We start from the raw sequence: 14,836 nt of genomic DNA on the forward strand, positions 1-14,836 counted from the left end.
GAAATAAGTACTCAAGGCTTTGAGGTTCTGGGTTCGTTGTAACTACAGCGAAGCAGTCTAGGAGTTGCTTCGTAACTTTAAACATTTTGTAGGTGTTACAGTTGCCATGGCGCCCAATTGGCCCTGCCCGTGGGGCGCCAGCTGTCCTGCTCAGTATTGGTTTCCAGTTTCGTTCCCGTCTATTTTTGTCCTGTTCATTTTCTCTCCAGTTTTCGTTCCCGTCTAGTTTGTTCTGTTTAATTTCGATATCCTGTTTTGTCTGTCCCCTTCTGTCCGGTATCGACCCCATCGGACCGATATCCGCTCGGGCAATTGGTATCGATCTCGTCGGTCTCTGGCTTCCTGTCTTTCCACGCCAGACCGCTGCCTAACGTGCATGACTCCCCATTTCCCGTATAATAAAAGCTTGTGTGAGAAACGTCACGCATTTTGGTCCTGATCCGGTTCCGGTTCATGACAGTAAGTAGAGACGCATTTTGTATGTAAATGCGCTAATCCGTTCCAAGCCCCGCAAATTACATTATGATATTTTGGGAATATATCATAAAAGAGCATCGAAACATTAAACAGATACATGTTACAATTAGATTACTGCACAACATTTACCTATTTGCCTCGCATTTCTTAAAAAAACTGATCCAATGACGTCCGCTTTTGACAATCCGTCGGAAATCCGTGAGGCGGACGTAGCGTTTGTTAACACCTTTTCGGGGTAAATTAAATGGTAAAGATCTGCATTTATATAGCGCTTTTCAAGTCAATTAAGACCTCCCAAAGCGCTTTACGATGTGCTTCACACTTACCTATTCACACACACACTCACACACTAATAGGGAGTCAGCCATGCAAGGCACCTGCTTATTGGGGGCATTAGGGATTCAGTGTCTTGCCCAAGGACACTTCGACAACACAGGGGAGCCGGGAATCGAACCTGCGACCTCTTGATCCCAAGACGCTCTACCAACTGAGCTAATGCCGATTCCTTTTCACAAATTCAGAGACTTCATGTCTTCATGTTGAGCTGACTGGATGACAGTTGCATCCTTCTCCTTGCCATATTGCCAGAACCCCTCCTCCTCCTCGTCTCTGAACTCTAAACTGTTACAGTGACTCGAAGAGCATACTGGGATACACTCAGCCAGTTTGCTTATGTTCTGGAAACTCTGGGAGCGGCTAATAACACTGCATACTGTACTGTATTTTTGATTCCGTATCCTGAAAGGTATTAGTAACAAAAGGCAATTTTTTCCCATTTAAGTACTTTGTAACCTGAAACTTTCGTATGTACAGAAATCCTTAAGTATAGGGACTACTGTATTTTACAATGTCTGTAACAGTCATGTTTGCCTAGCTAGAATGGATCTTTGATGTATGTAACTGTCAATGGCAGCCTAGCCAGAATGGATGTTTGATCTGTAGAATCTTCAATGGCAACCCTAGCTAGAATGGATCTCTGATGTCTATAGCTGCCATTGAAAGCCTATCTCGTATGGATCTTTGACGTCTGCATCCGTCAATGGCAGCCAAGCTGGAATGGAACTTTGATGTACATAGCAGTCAATGGTAGTCTAGCTAAAATTGATCTTTGTGGTTTATAACTGTCAATGACAGCCTAACTAGAATGGAACTTTGACCTGCATATCCGGCAAGGGCAGCCAAGCTGGCTAGAATGGGTTTATTTTTTTATGTATGTAACAGTCAATGGCAGGCTAACCAGAATGGACCTTTGACGTGTATAGCCATCAATGAGAGCCTACTTAGAATGGATCTTTGATTTGTAGAACCGGCCACGGCGGTTTAGCTAGAATATATCTCTGACAAGTATAGCAGTCTATGGCAGTTTAGCTAGAATCAAACTTTGTCTATAGCTGTCAACGGTAGCATAGCTACAATGAATCTTAGACATGTATAGCTGTCTATGCCAGCCTAGCAGGAATGGATCCTTGACTTGTATAGGTCAATGGCAGCCTAGCTAGAACGGCTCATTGACCTGTATATCTGCGAGTCATAGCCTAGCTAGAATGGAACCTTGATGTATTTAGCTGTCAAGGGTAGCTTGGACATAGCTTTGTTTATTGACAACCCAGCTAAAATGGATCTTTGTTGTATATAGCTCTCTTTGCCAGCAAAGTTATAATTGATCTTTGATGTATATTGCCATCAATGGCTGCCTAGATAGAAAGCATCTTTGAAGTGTATAACTATCAATGGCAGCCGAGATTAGAATGGATATTTAATATGTATAACAGTCTATGGCAGTTTATATCTATGGATGTCTGTGACTGGACATTTGAAGTATATAGCTATTTATGCTAGCCTATCTAGAATGGATCCTTGACATGGATTGACAGTCTCCGGTGGCTTATCGAGAATGGATCTTTGACCTGTAGAGCTGTTAATAATAGCCTAGCCAGAATGGATCTTTGTCGTCTATAGCCGTCTATGGCAGCCTAGCTAAAATGGATCGCCAACCTCAATAGCTGTCTCTGGCAGTAAATGAGTTAATAAACGTGATTACAAAAAATAATTGCAGCGACGAGATCAGAGGCCGGCCTCCAGCCGGGAAAACCGAGGATGGCTGGTGGCACAGTTTGGCCGGGAATGCTACCATCTGCTCAAGGGCTTCTCAAGGACGTGGGGGCGGGGCTAACATGCTGAGTGCCTGCGGGGCGATGCAAAGTATGCGAAAAAAAATGGAAAACGTTGCCAATGTGATAGCGTTCCATTATGCTTCTTGACAAGCTCAAACAGGCCAACATATTTGTTTGCAAACAAGCGGAAGCTGACGCCGCGCAAAAAAGTTGGACTCCAAACATAGGTCAAAAACAACCCGATTCGAGTTAAAGGTGGATTGATACACTATTGGGCTTCATTTAACCAAATATGGGTCATTCCGTACAAGTACATTCCCCCGAAAAGGATCATTTTGTGTGAAATAGCAAGAACAACAAATTTTAGGTCCAAAAATAACCCAATTAGGTCAAGAGTGGATTGATTATTCATGTTTATTTAACCCAAAATGTGTCATTTAATACAAAACACCTGCTTGAAATGGATCAGTTTGAGTAAAACAGCAGCAAATAAAAGGTGTGTCGAAAAAAACGACCCAATTCGGGTCAAGAGTGCATCAATTACTGCGGTGAATTGGACCCAAAACAGGTCTTTTTGTACAAAGTAGCAAAAAACGGGTAAACAAAAATAAAATGATTTGGGTCAACAATTGATTGATATTCTACTGCGTTAATTTGACCCAAAATGAGTTGTTCATACAAAAATGCCGACCTGAAATAGGTCATTTGTCTGAAACAGTTAAAGAAAAAAGAAAAAAAATAAAGGTAAAATTTTTTTATCGATATTGACCAAATATGGGTCGTTATAAACTTAAAACACCTACCCGAAATGGGTCATTTTGTTTGAAATACAGCCGGGTCAATTAATGACCTGATTTAGGTCAAGAGTGGTTGATTGTTCAGGTTAATTTGACCCAAAATGGGATTGATTAAAATTGGGTCATTTTGTTGAAAATAGCAACAATAAAACAGATCAAAGGTCTTCTGGATTTGGGTCAAGAGATTGATTACTAGGGTTAATTTAACCCAAAATTTGTCGTTTAATGCAAAATGGGTCATTTTGTCTGATATTGTAAAAGAATAACCCAATTTGTGTCAAAGGTGGATTGAAATACTTCATTTGACAAAAAATGGGTCGTGTTATGCAAAAACACCTACATAAAATCAGTCATTTAGTCTGAAACAGTTAAAAAAATTAGAAGAAGAATAACCAAATTTGGGTAAAAAATTTATTAATTTACTGCTGGGTATATTTGACCAAAAATGGGTCGATCCTAAAACACCTGCTCAAAATCGGTAAAAAAAATAGATTTTAAATTTAATTTTGAAGTCACCAAAAAAGTTAATTGTTTTTAAACCTGAAATAATTAGTAGGAAAAAAAGATTAATTGACTTTCAAACTTTGTTGTTTGTTCGAAAAAAGAAGAAAAAAAACGGGAAAAAATCCTTACTTAAAAAAAGAAATAAAATAAAATATAACTGTTTCGATGTTTTCTTTTAAACCCCAAATATTCTGTTGATTGAATGAAAAAAGAAGAAAAATAATAATGATAAAATACTCAGTCGTTTGTTTAGAAATAACGAATAAAAAAATACAGGGAAAAAAGCCCTATTTCTAATTTTCTTTTGAACTCAAATGATTTGGTTGTTTTTAAACGTTAAAAAGGTCATTCCTTTCTGAACCTGAATTTTTATTTTATTTGTTTAAAACAATCCTCCATCCCCCAATCCTCCATTTATAACCATCCGTTGCTTTATCCATCGATTCGTGGTAAAGATAAACGGAATATGTTTGGTACATTATACAGATGCTGCCCGACAGTGCTATATTTTGTATGTTTAAAGTATGTGTAAGGCTCGAATAAGTAACCTACATTGTTTTGTACTAAAAAAATAAACATTTCAGAAGAGAATATGCTCTATAAAAAAAGATCAAAATGTTGAGTTTAATTTACTTTTGGGAGATGCGCTTCAAGAGGTCCTCCCCGTGGTAAAAAGATAAATAAAGTGAGTTACTTACTTTTGAGACTTGCGCGTCAAGAGGCCCTCCTGTGTAGTAAAAAGTGGCTGAAAATAAGCGTTCCGACCATTTTTCTCAACCGCATCAAGCTTTCTTATTCCACTTTCATTTCAAAGAAAACGGCTCGCCTCTTCTTTACACTTGACACCAACCATATTAAACGGATGCACGAGATATTAAACAATAAAAGGGTCAACGTTCTTAGCGCGCTGGAGATACAGTATAGAATGTTTACACACGAACTAGGAAGAGGAAGACGGATTTCTTTTTCAGGGTGGATGCTGGGTGACTTCTCACAGCGCCACCACACGCCGGAAAGCAGCACTACAGTACTGTCCTGTACTCGGAAAAAGGTGCTCACAATAGAAAATCGAACTTACAGGAATGTCAGGATATTTTTCGACATCCCGAAAAAAATGTTTATCGTAAGTCGAATGGTCGTAAGTAGGGGACTAGTCAAGTCATGTTTTTTTTTGTATAGCCCTTAATTACAGGGAGTCTCAAAGGGCTTCACAGACCACAGACTATAGCAAACCTCAGACTATTACAACACCACCCCCTGATCTACAACCTACATGAGGGCAAGGAAAAACTCAAGCAAACAAGTCGAAAATGAAAAAGAAACGAAAGTAAAATACAAGGAAAATTAAGGAAAAATGGAAAACGAGGAAAACGTAGAAAAAAAAGCTGGGGAAAAGCAAATAGAACAAAAAAGAAGTTAAATGCTAGTAAAATGGAGCACAAGAAGAAAAAATAAAATAAGAAATGGAGAAGAAAGAGAAAAGAAAAAAGCAGGAAAAAAAGGTCAAAGGCGAGGAAAACCTGAAACAAAAGAAGTATAAAAAGGAAAATACGAAGCGTCTGTAGTTGTTGTTTCTATTTTGATTCATGGAAATATTTAGACACATGCGCTATTTGTATCTCAAAAATGAAGATTGCTTAATAAAAAATAAGCCACAAAGAACGTTAAATCACATCAACCCAACACAGGTCTATTTTTGACCCAATTTGGGTTCTTTTTTCATCCTTTGTGTATTTATCTTTTAAATATAAAACTTGATATATTCCGCTTTTTGAGGAACTCTTTGCTTTGTGCAAGTAACTTCTTTGAGGTCTCCTCGACATAGATTTCCTTTCTTTTCGCTGAAGCATGCAGGCAGGCCATCACGGCAAAAACATCTGGCCAGGTTTTAGTCGACCCAGTTTGGAGTTTAACCTTGAGGAAGGAGGCGAGAGGAACCTCCATCTGGCCCGTGAAGGGACCGATCCGGTCTGGGGTTGGATGTCAAATGAGCCCCCGCCTCCTGTTTGACCACCAGCTGGTTGGTGCTTAGGTCCATTTTAGACATGATTTAGTCCTAAAAATGCCATCTAAAATTTGATTGTAAGCAAATTGAACTCGGTCCAAATTTAGCCCTCGACGTCTCTAAAAAAGATGTCTTTTCAACTGTTTTTTTCCTACTTATTTCATACACTTTACAATGTGCTTCACACTTACCCATTCACACACACTCACACGCCGATAGTGTAAAGTGGGCTTAAACTACTTTCCCAAAACGTGTGTATTTTTAAACCAGATGGTATCACGTTTCTGTTTCAAATTTTGGTACCGCCCAAAAGAGTGTTTCCTTCTTTCTTTTTTAGTTCTGCCTAAATAAATGCAGTTTGGTGGGGGAAGGGCCCCCCAGAGTTAGGAGCGCGGCCAAGGAGACGGACGTAAGTCCTCCTTTTCTGGCCCCTCTCACTCTCCAACTGGCAGTTGTAAAAAAAGTCGAATGCTTGGTGTATCTTTTCTAGCGTCAGCAACTTCTGAATAGCTCTCCCACAACATGTAGGTAGTCGATTTAGACCCCACAGATAGCAGCGACAGCTATGCAAGGTGCCTACCTGCTTATCGGGGGCATTGGGGATTCAATGTCTTGCCCGAGGACACTTCAACATATAACACGGAGGAGCCGGGAATCCAACCTGCGACATCTTGATCCCAAGCTACTGCCCGATTATTTTGGTCACCAGGGGTACAAGCACACATTTAGTCTAACAACCAAGGTGACAATATAACATAAAACAAACCGACCTGATATACGCACAACAACAAAAAAAGCATAAAGAACAGAACAAAAAGTTTAAAAAATTGTTAGGGTCTGGTGCGCCTCCTTCCATCAGAGGGCGGTGACAAGCCTGGAACTGGGCACAGGTGTGTCCAATATCCACATACCTGTCCCTAGTTCTCTTTACCCCTCTATAAGGATATTTTGAACAGCGCATGTTGTCGGGTCATTCTCATTACAGCGCCATGCCAGGTCTGTTTTCTTTTGCTTCTGGTTTCTCATTTTGGACTTTGGAGTCGAGCTTGACATAAGGAGAACATATTAGTTTAAAACGGGAAATTCCAGGCTTGTTTCTCTCGAGTTTAAATGTCAGCGAATGTTATTATTAATCGCCTTGGGCTGCCAAGTAATAACATTCTTCTTGGCGTGGAACATGCGGTCAAGCCGACCCCAACGAGTTCTTGGAAATTGTGTGGAAAATCGTGCATTTTGAGATAAACACGTGCGTCATCGCGAGGGGGACGTGCTAACTAATACGAGATGTTGTCTGAGGATATGAAAAGCCAATTGTTCTCTCAGACAAATGAGATCTCTGTTTTGTACGCTGACGAAGATAAATGAACGAGCTCTCCTTCTCCCGCCAAGACTTCTCCCTGCATCTTGTTTTACATATTTTGGGGCGAGGCAATAAGGTCTGCTTCGAAAACGTTTTGTTAGTTTGTTACTTTCTTCCTTGAGTTTTCCATTTCCTGTTTTGGTACTGTTTCTGGCTTTGCATTTGTTGCGTTTAGTTTTATCTGGACTTGTCATTGTTTTGTGAAAGCTTGGTTGTTTGTTACTTTGTACATTTTTCATTATTAGACGGAATCTCTTGAGCACCCCTTGCCTCAATTCCCCCCACATAGATCCATCACCCGCAAAAATTAATAAATAAACAAAGTACCTTGAATTACCTAAAATTGGAGAAACCTGAATGCAATAAAGTTGTGTTGGGTTAAAAAATTGACCCAATTTTATTGGAACTCAGTATTTACAATTTTTAATTTACTTTTTTTAAGAAATATTTTCATTTGTAATTTTATACAAAAAAGACCACTTTTTGAGAGCTCTTGAAATATCTAAATGTTTGGGCTTGGTTTTGTTTTGTATGACCCAAAAGGTAATAATTTTTTTTTAACGTAACAAACCAATTTTTATTCTTTTTCTGAGGGATATTAAACACGTTTTCCTATTTTATTAGTTCTTAATACATTAAGTAACCTTAGGTGTTTTCCTTTCCATCGAAGTGAAGTAATGGATCGGCCCACGCTTAACCCAAATTGGGTTATTTTTACAGAATCTGATTCGAGTTTGTGCATAGCGCATAACATATTAGTTAAAAATGTATGATGTTGTGAGAAAACGTGCGGTCCTGAGTTTATCACAGCAGCAAATGGGAAAGTTCTGTTTTCTGGTCAAATCCTCATAAAATATTCAAGCAGTTTATTTGTCTTTTACCGAGAATTGCTTCGAAACTATTTCGTTTTGTTTTTCCTAGCATTGAAAAAGGGTCGCTTCTGGATCACCCCCGACCCTTACCACAATGACGACAACATCCAGATCGGTCGCGAGGTCAAGATATCTTGCCAGGTAAAAAAAAACAACAACAAAAAAACGGACATTTTTACAGTTTCAGTACTTCCTTGATTTGGGTTGTGAATTTTGGTCTGCATTCTGATTGGCTAAAAGAGTCTCTTCGCATCTTCTCTACCTGTGTGTCAATAATGTTGCCGTTTAATACTGTATATGGTTGGTTGGTTGGATCCCTTGACCACACGGGAGGTAGGGGCACCATTTCTTAGGGTGTGTCTTGGGCAAGTACAGCCTGGTGGTGCCCATCATTCTCCAGGCCAACATGTTTCCACCCGGTCTCAAATCGGGGACCTTTCGCGTGTTCGGCGAATGTGCTTACCACTGCCAGATATGACACAAATTTGCTCTCTTGGCCCCTTGCTTTCAGCAAAAGACGGCTGGGGATAATGGATCTGGGCCACAACAGTTGAGTTTATTTTTGGCAGGCCACAATGGCACACTTCAGTGGCCCGAAAACAAAAAATGCCCTCCTCTCAGCAATAGTCAACCAGGGATAGTGGGTCGTGGTTTCATGGGTGCTATTCATATTAAGCAAAAAGGGCAGTGGCAAAGAGACACCAAGAATGAAAGAATTTTGCTCTCAGGAATGACAAATTTGCTCTCTAGGCCTCTGCTCTCAGCATAGTCAACTGGGGATAATGAATCGCGGCAAAAAAACAGTTCATTTTAGGCTGGCTTCAACGGCTCAATTCAGCTGCCCGAACTGAAAAAAAAAATGCGCACTGTTGGCCATTGCCCTCAGGGATAGTCGACTGGGGATAATGGATCGCTGTTACAACCATGCTTATCATTTTAGGTGGGCCAGAATGGCATGCCTCCGTACAAAAGTACTTTTTCCCAGTCCCAGCTTGCAGCAATATGCAATCGGGGATAATGGCTCAAGTACAGTTGAATCTAGGTGGAAGTAATAACAAAAAAGAGCCATCTGGGCTCACAAAAGTGTCCTCCAACTAATAGATTGCAGCTGTGCAAGTGAAGTTCATTCTTTGGTGGAGAGAACAGCAATACACTAAGGCCGCAAAGTACAATTGGGGATAATGGATCGTGCAAGCACAAGTGCAGTTCACTTCTGGGTGTAGAAAACAGGCCCAACAAAACTGCAGTCTGCCAGTCCCAGCTTGCAGCAATATGCAATTGGGGATAATGGATCGCGTAAACATTTTCAACATTTTTTCCTTTTAAAATGAAAACGTTTCTTTTAACGTGGCATTTTTGGGCAGGTGGAGGCCACGCCCCCCGAAGAACTCACCTTCAGCTGGCTTAAGAACGGCCGCGCCCTGCGCAGTTCGGAGAGAATGGTAATAACGCAAACGGACACCGATATCTCTCCCGGCACCACCAACCTGGACATCATCGACCTCAAATTCACCGATTTCGGAACGTACACGTGCGTGGCGGCGCTGAAGGGCGGCGGCATCCCCGAGATCAGCATCGACGTCAACATCTCTTCCACTACTGGTGAGCCTCGAACGCAACACACGAACCCAACCTCCTATACATTCCTTCCCTGTTCGAAGTAGCGAGCAATTGATGTCTTTTGTGATGTACTCCTTGCCACCAGGGGGCAGTGTCATTTCGTATGGACGTATATTGTATATTTTGGACTATTAATTCTGCTTGGCTCAAAATATGAGATCAATGGGTGGGAATAGAAAAATATAAATCGCACTTGATTTTAGATATCTTGTTTTTTGGTGTAACAATGCAGTTAGACTAAAACAACCACATTACCATTTGGCTAGCTTTTGTAGTTTTTTTGTAGAAGAAACTAGTTTTCCGAGTTTTTGGCGAGAAAATATATGTACTTTTTGTAAAGCAAATGCTAATTTTACGCATACTGAAAAACAATGCTAGTTTTTGGCTCGGAAGTGTTTTATAGTTTTATGTAGAGGAAGCTAGTTTTTCGCATACAAAACGACAATACTAGTTTTGGGCCAGGAAATGTTATGTAGTTTTTTGTGTATGAATGAAGCTAGCTTTCCGAATATAGGACGAGAATGCTAGTTTTCTAGAAAATGCAATTTTTTTGTTTAGAAAAGCTAGTTTTCAGTGTTCAACTATGATAGTTTTTGCTGTTGAGGACAATGATTTGTTTACAGTCTTGGAGAAAACATATCACTGGTATATTACTATTATTTTTTTATTTTTTTTTAAATGATGCTACGTTTTGTCTCATAAGATGACCATTCAACATTTCTGATTTTTTTCGTGCGTAGAAGAAGACATAGCTAGTTATGAAATGAAATGATTTGCATTTATATAGCGCTTTTCAAGTCAATGACTTCCCAAAGCTCTTTACAATGTGCTCCACATTTCCCAATAGCGGCCTTGCAGCCATGTAAGGCCCTAACCTGCTTATTGGGGGTTCAGTGTCTTACCCAAGGACACTTCGACATGTAACACGGACGAGCCGGGATTCGAACTGGGATCCCTTGATCAGTTTAGAAGATGACTCCGGTTTTTCGTGTAGAAGAAGACAACACAATTTTCGGGCTAAGAAAATGAGACTGATTTAAAAAAAAAGCTAGCAACGTCTTTTTGTGTATGCCAAACAGATTTTCGGCATTGAAGAAGTGTATGCTAGTTTTTAGCATCAACAACCTTACTTTAGTTTTTGGTGTAGAAGAAGAATTTCAGTCATACGAGATAACAATGCTAGGTTCGAAAGACGACACCGATTTTTAGCTCAGAAGATAATGATGGTTAGCTTGCTAGTTTTTTGGGGGGCATACCATGCTAATTTTGGGCAAAGAACACGGCGATGCTAGTTTTTGGCTCTATTCACTCGTTTAAAAACGGCTTCTTCTTCTTTGGTTAATGTCAATGCTAATAATGAACATATGCTAATGGGTATTTTTGCTATATCACAGTAATGTTTTTTGCTGCGGTCTGAGGATGAATTATTTCTCTTTTGGTGCTATATTTTTGCTAATGAATAGTCGTTCAAATTGATGTTTTATTTTTTGTGTTTGTTTTTAGCATGGGTCGATCGCGCTGAACAAAAGAACGAGGGGGTTAGCATTGTCGCAGTTGGAAATGGCGTCGTTAGCGTTAGCACGCGGAAGGAGATGGAAGGTATTTGTCGTGTATTTAGTTCAAAGTGAACTAGAATGTTTTTGTTGTGGTCATGGTTAAGAAAAAGATCAATTATCACTTAAAATTGCAGCACTTCAAGAACATGCATATTTTGCCTCTAATTTGAATGGATATGTGCTATAATCTGTGGCTATTGTAGGGACTAGCTTTCGTGACGATGCTATTTTTTCGGCTTTAGATAGAGAAAAGAACGCTAGTTTTCGGCTTAGAGGATAATCGGGCTAGCTTTCAAGGATGCTAGTTATTTTTCTTGAAAATGACAGCGCTAGTTCTCGGTGTAGAAGAAGAATACAGTTCTAGGCGTGGAAAACTATGCTAGTTTTGGTTTAGAAGGAGCTAGTTTTTAGTGGGGATGACAAGAATGCTAATTTTGGGTGTATGCTAGTTTGTGGGCATAGTAAGTGACGACTTTAGTTTTCAGTGTGGAAGAAGAATATAGTTTTAGGGGTCGAAAATTGAAAAGTTTTTGGTTTAGAAAAAGTTATCAAGATAATGATGCTAGTTTTTGGCATTGAACACTATTTCAGTCTTATACAATGCTAATAACCATGCTAGTTTTCTGTATTTCTATTGTTTTTTAAAGAAGAAGCTTATTACAAAACAGGGATGCTCGTTATTCTAGTTATCAGTGCAGAATAATCTAGTTTTTGCTAGTTTTTGCTTGTTTTTTGGTTTAGAGCAGGGGTCGGGAACCCATGGCACTTTTCGTGAGTACATATGGCTCCCGGGTCATATATGGCTCTTTTCATGAGTGTATATGGCCCGGAGATGAAATCGTGCTCATAGCTGACGTAGCATTAATAGTATAAACAGGTTCAGTCAATAATATAAAAAGTATACTCCCTACTACAGTTTACAGTCAAGGTGTCGCACCACCAGACCCGGTTTTAGGATTTTCTGTATAAAAGGTTTACTTTAAGATGAAAACCCACATAAATACTGTAAACAGCCAGAATGGTAGGGGAGGGCGGAGCTATCCACACAGATCACTTCTCTGCCCAGCTCCGTCTGCACCGAAGGTAAATACGTCAGTATCCTCGTTTGGAGTATTTTGTGACATTTTGTCTCAAAATATATGGTATGGTTCTCTCTCAAAATATTAAAAAATAAAATATTTTGCTATTCTGGCTCTTTAGGTCAAAAGGGTTCCCAACCCCTGTTCTCAAGGAAGCTAGTTTTTAGCAAAGAGGACGAGGATGACAGTTTTTGTTGTCAGTTATGAGGATGCTAGTTGTTGACATAGTAAATAACAACTGTAGTTTTCAGTGTAGATGAAGAATATAATGTAGGTGAAGAAGATAGCGAGCTAGTTTTCAGTTTAGAAAAAAGCTAAATCTTCTAGGATGCTAGTTTTGGGCGTTGAAAATGATTGTTTTTCAGTCTTATATCGTGCTAATCACCATGCTAGTTTTCTGCACAGAGAAAGAGCTTTGCTATCGTTTCGTGGAGAATACTTTTTTAAAATGACAACCCGAGTTTTCGATGTAGAAGAAGAATGTACTTCTGAGTGTAGAAGGGAACGCTAGTTTTTGTTTCGGAAGGAGCTAGTTTTTGGCGAATAGGACGAGGATGACAGTTTTTCAGTCTTATATCATGCTAATCACCATGCTAGTTTTCTGCACAGAGAAAGAGCTTAGTTATCGTTTTGTGGAGAAGAATTGAAAAAAATGTCAACTCCAGGTCTTGGTGTAGAAGAAGTATGCAATTGTTAAAGGGAATGCTAGCTTTTGTTTCGGAAGGAGCTAGTTTTTAGCGAAGAGGACAAGGATGACAGTTTTTGTTGTCAGTTACGAGGATGCTAGTTGTTGACATAGTAAATAACTACTGTCGTTTTCAGGTTAGATGAAGAATATAATGTAGGTGAAGAAGATACTGGAGCTAGTTTTCAGTTTAGAAAAAAGCTAAATCTTCTAGGATGGTAGTTTTGGCCGTTGAAAATGATTGTTTTTCAGTCTTATTTCGTGCTAATCACCATGCTAGTTTTCTGCACAGAGAAAGAGCTTTGCTATCGTTTTGTGGAGAATTGAAAAAAATGTCAACTCCGGGTCTTGGTGTAGAAGAAGTATGCAATTTGTTAAAGGGAATGCTAGCTTTTGTTTCGAAAGGAGCTAGTTTTAAGCGAATATGACAAGGATGCAATTTGTTCGTACGGTAAGAAAATGAGCTCAATTTTCACCGAGCGAGTTTGAGAATATGTAGCCTTTGTTTTCAGTGGATACGCGATATCATCTGAGGCTATTATAGGCACTTGCATCCATGCCCCGGCTTTTTCTTTTTTTCTTTTCGCTCAACAAACATAATGCGGCATGCGGGTCGCGCCTCGCCGCCGACATGAAAGCGGCGCCGTCGACCTCGGCGGCATAATTATTCTTCGATAATCCTTTGATAATCCCTCGCGCTCCGAAACAGCGGCATCAATCGTACCTGCCGAGAGGAAGTTTGCTCATTATCTTTTGAGTAGTTGAGTCTGTGGGCCGCAAATAATGACTGAGCGACGTCGTCGAGCGGAATGAAAAGCTTAGATGATTTTGTGTGTGCTGAGGCTCGTTGCAGGAGGATCTGCGCGTTCCTGTACGACCATATTTGGTGTCCGGATTGATAGATGATATTGATGGATATCTATCTGTCCATACAACTCGCTATCTATCTCTCTGTCTCTTTGTCTTTTTGTCTCCCTGTCTATATCTATGTTTCTCTATCGCTCTTTATATCTCTCTATATATTTCTCTCTAAATCTCCATGAATTTATTTTTAAGTCTCTCTATATCGCTCTAGATCTATCGCTTTTTATCCATCCCTATCCATTTATCCATCCATATCTCTCTCCCTCTCTCTCTCTGTCTCTCTCCCTTTCTCTCTCTCTTTCTCTCTCTCTGTTTGTCTGTCTGCCTGCCTGCCTGTCTGTCATTCTGTCTGTCTGTCTTTCTGTCTATCTTTCTCTCCCTCAATCTCTCTCTAAATTTCTCTTTCTCTGTCTTTCTCTATCTCTCAATCTAACAATCTCTCTCTCTTTATCCCTCTCACTTTATCTATACTTCTCTATCTATTTATCAATGTAACTATCTCTATTCCTATCTCTCTCTCTCTCTCTTTCTCTCTCTCTCTCTATGTAACTCTATGTATCTATCTCTGTATCTCTATCTTTTTCTATGTATCTATCTCTATCTTTCTCTTTCTATCTATCCCTCTCTCTATAAATTCCTTTTTATCCCTTTCTCTTTCTCTCGCTCTATCTCACAATTTATCCCTAACAATTTCTCTATTTCTTTATCCCTCTAACTTTCCCTATACTTCTCTATCTATTTCTCTATGTCTCTCTCAATATCTCTCTTTGTTTATCTATCTCAATCTCTATACATATATATCTATCTCTCTCTATATTTTCCTCTCTAATTTACTATATATTTCTTACTAAGTCCCTCTCTCTAAATCTATCCCAATCTATCTCTTTTTATGTATCTCTGTCT

General features: G+C 39.6%; 1 protein-coding gene across 3 annotated transcripts in view; it reads left to right on the forward strand.

The window, feature by feature from the left end:
- The window catches only part of LOC148346008 (MAM domain-containing glycosylphosphatidylinositol anchor protein 2), a 305,624-nt gene that overhangs the window by 170,410 nt on the left and 120,378 nt on the right, over window positions 1-14,836 (forward strand). For all 3 annotated transcript variants that reach the window (XM_088325084.1, XM_088325085.1, XM_088325086.1), the window contains exons 7-8: window positions 8,179-8,270; window positions 9,494-9,731. In XM_088325084.1, the coding sequence (XP_088181210.1) occupies window positions 8,179-8,270; window positions 9,494-9,731 (330 nt within the window). The remainder of the gene's footprint in view (window positions 1-8,178; window positions 8,271-9,493; window positions 9,732-14,836) is intronic.

The sequence above is a fragment of the Urocampus carinirostris genome, chromosome 20 (genome assembly GCF_059441175.1).
Source record: "Urocampus carinirostris isolate Australia breed hairy pipefish chromosome 20, RoL_Ucar_1.0, whole genome shotgun sequence".
NCBI lineage: Eukaryota > Metazoa > Chordata > Actinopteri > Syngnathiformes > Syngnathidae > Urocampus > Urocampus carinirostris.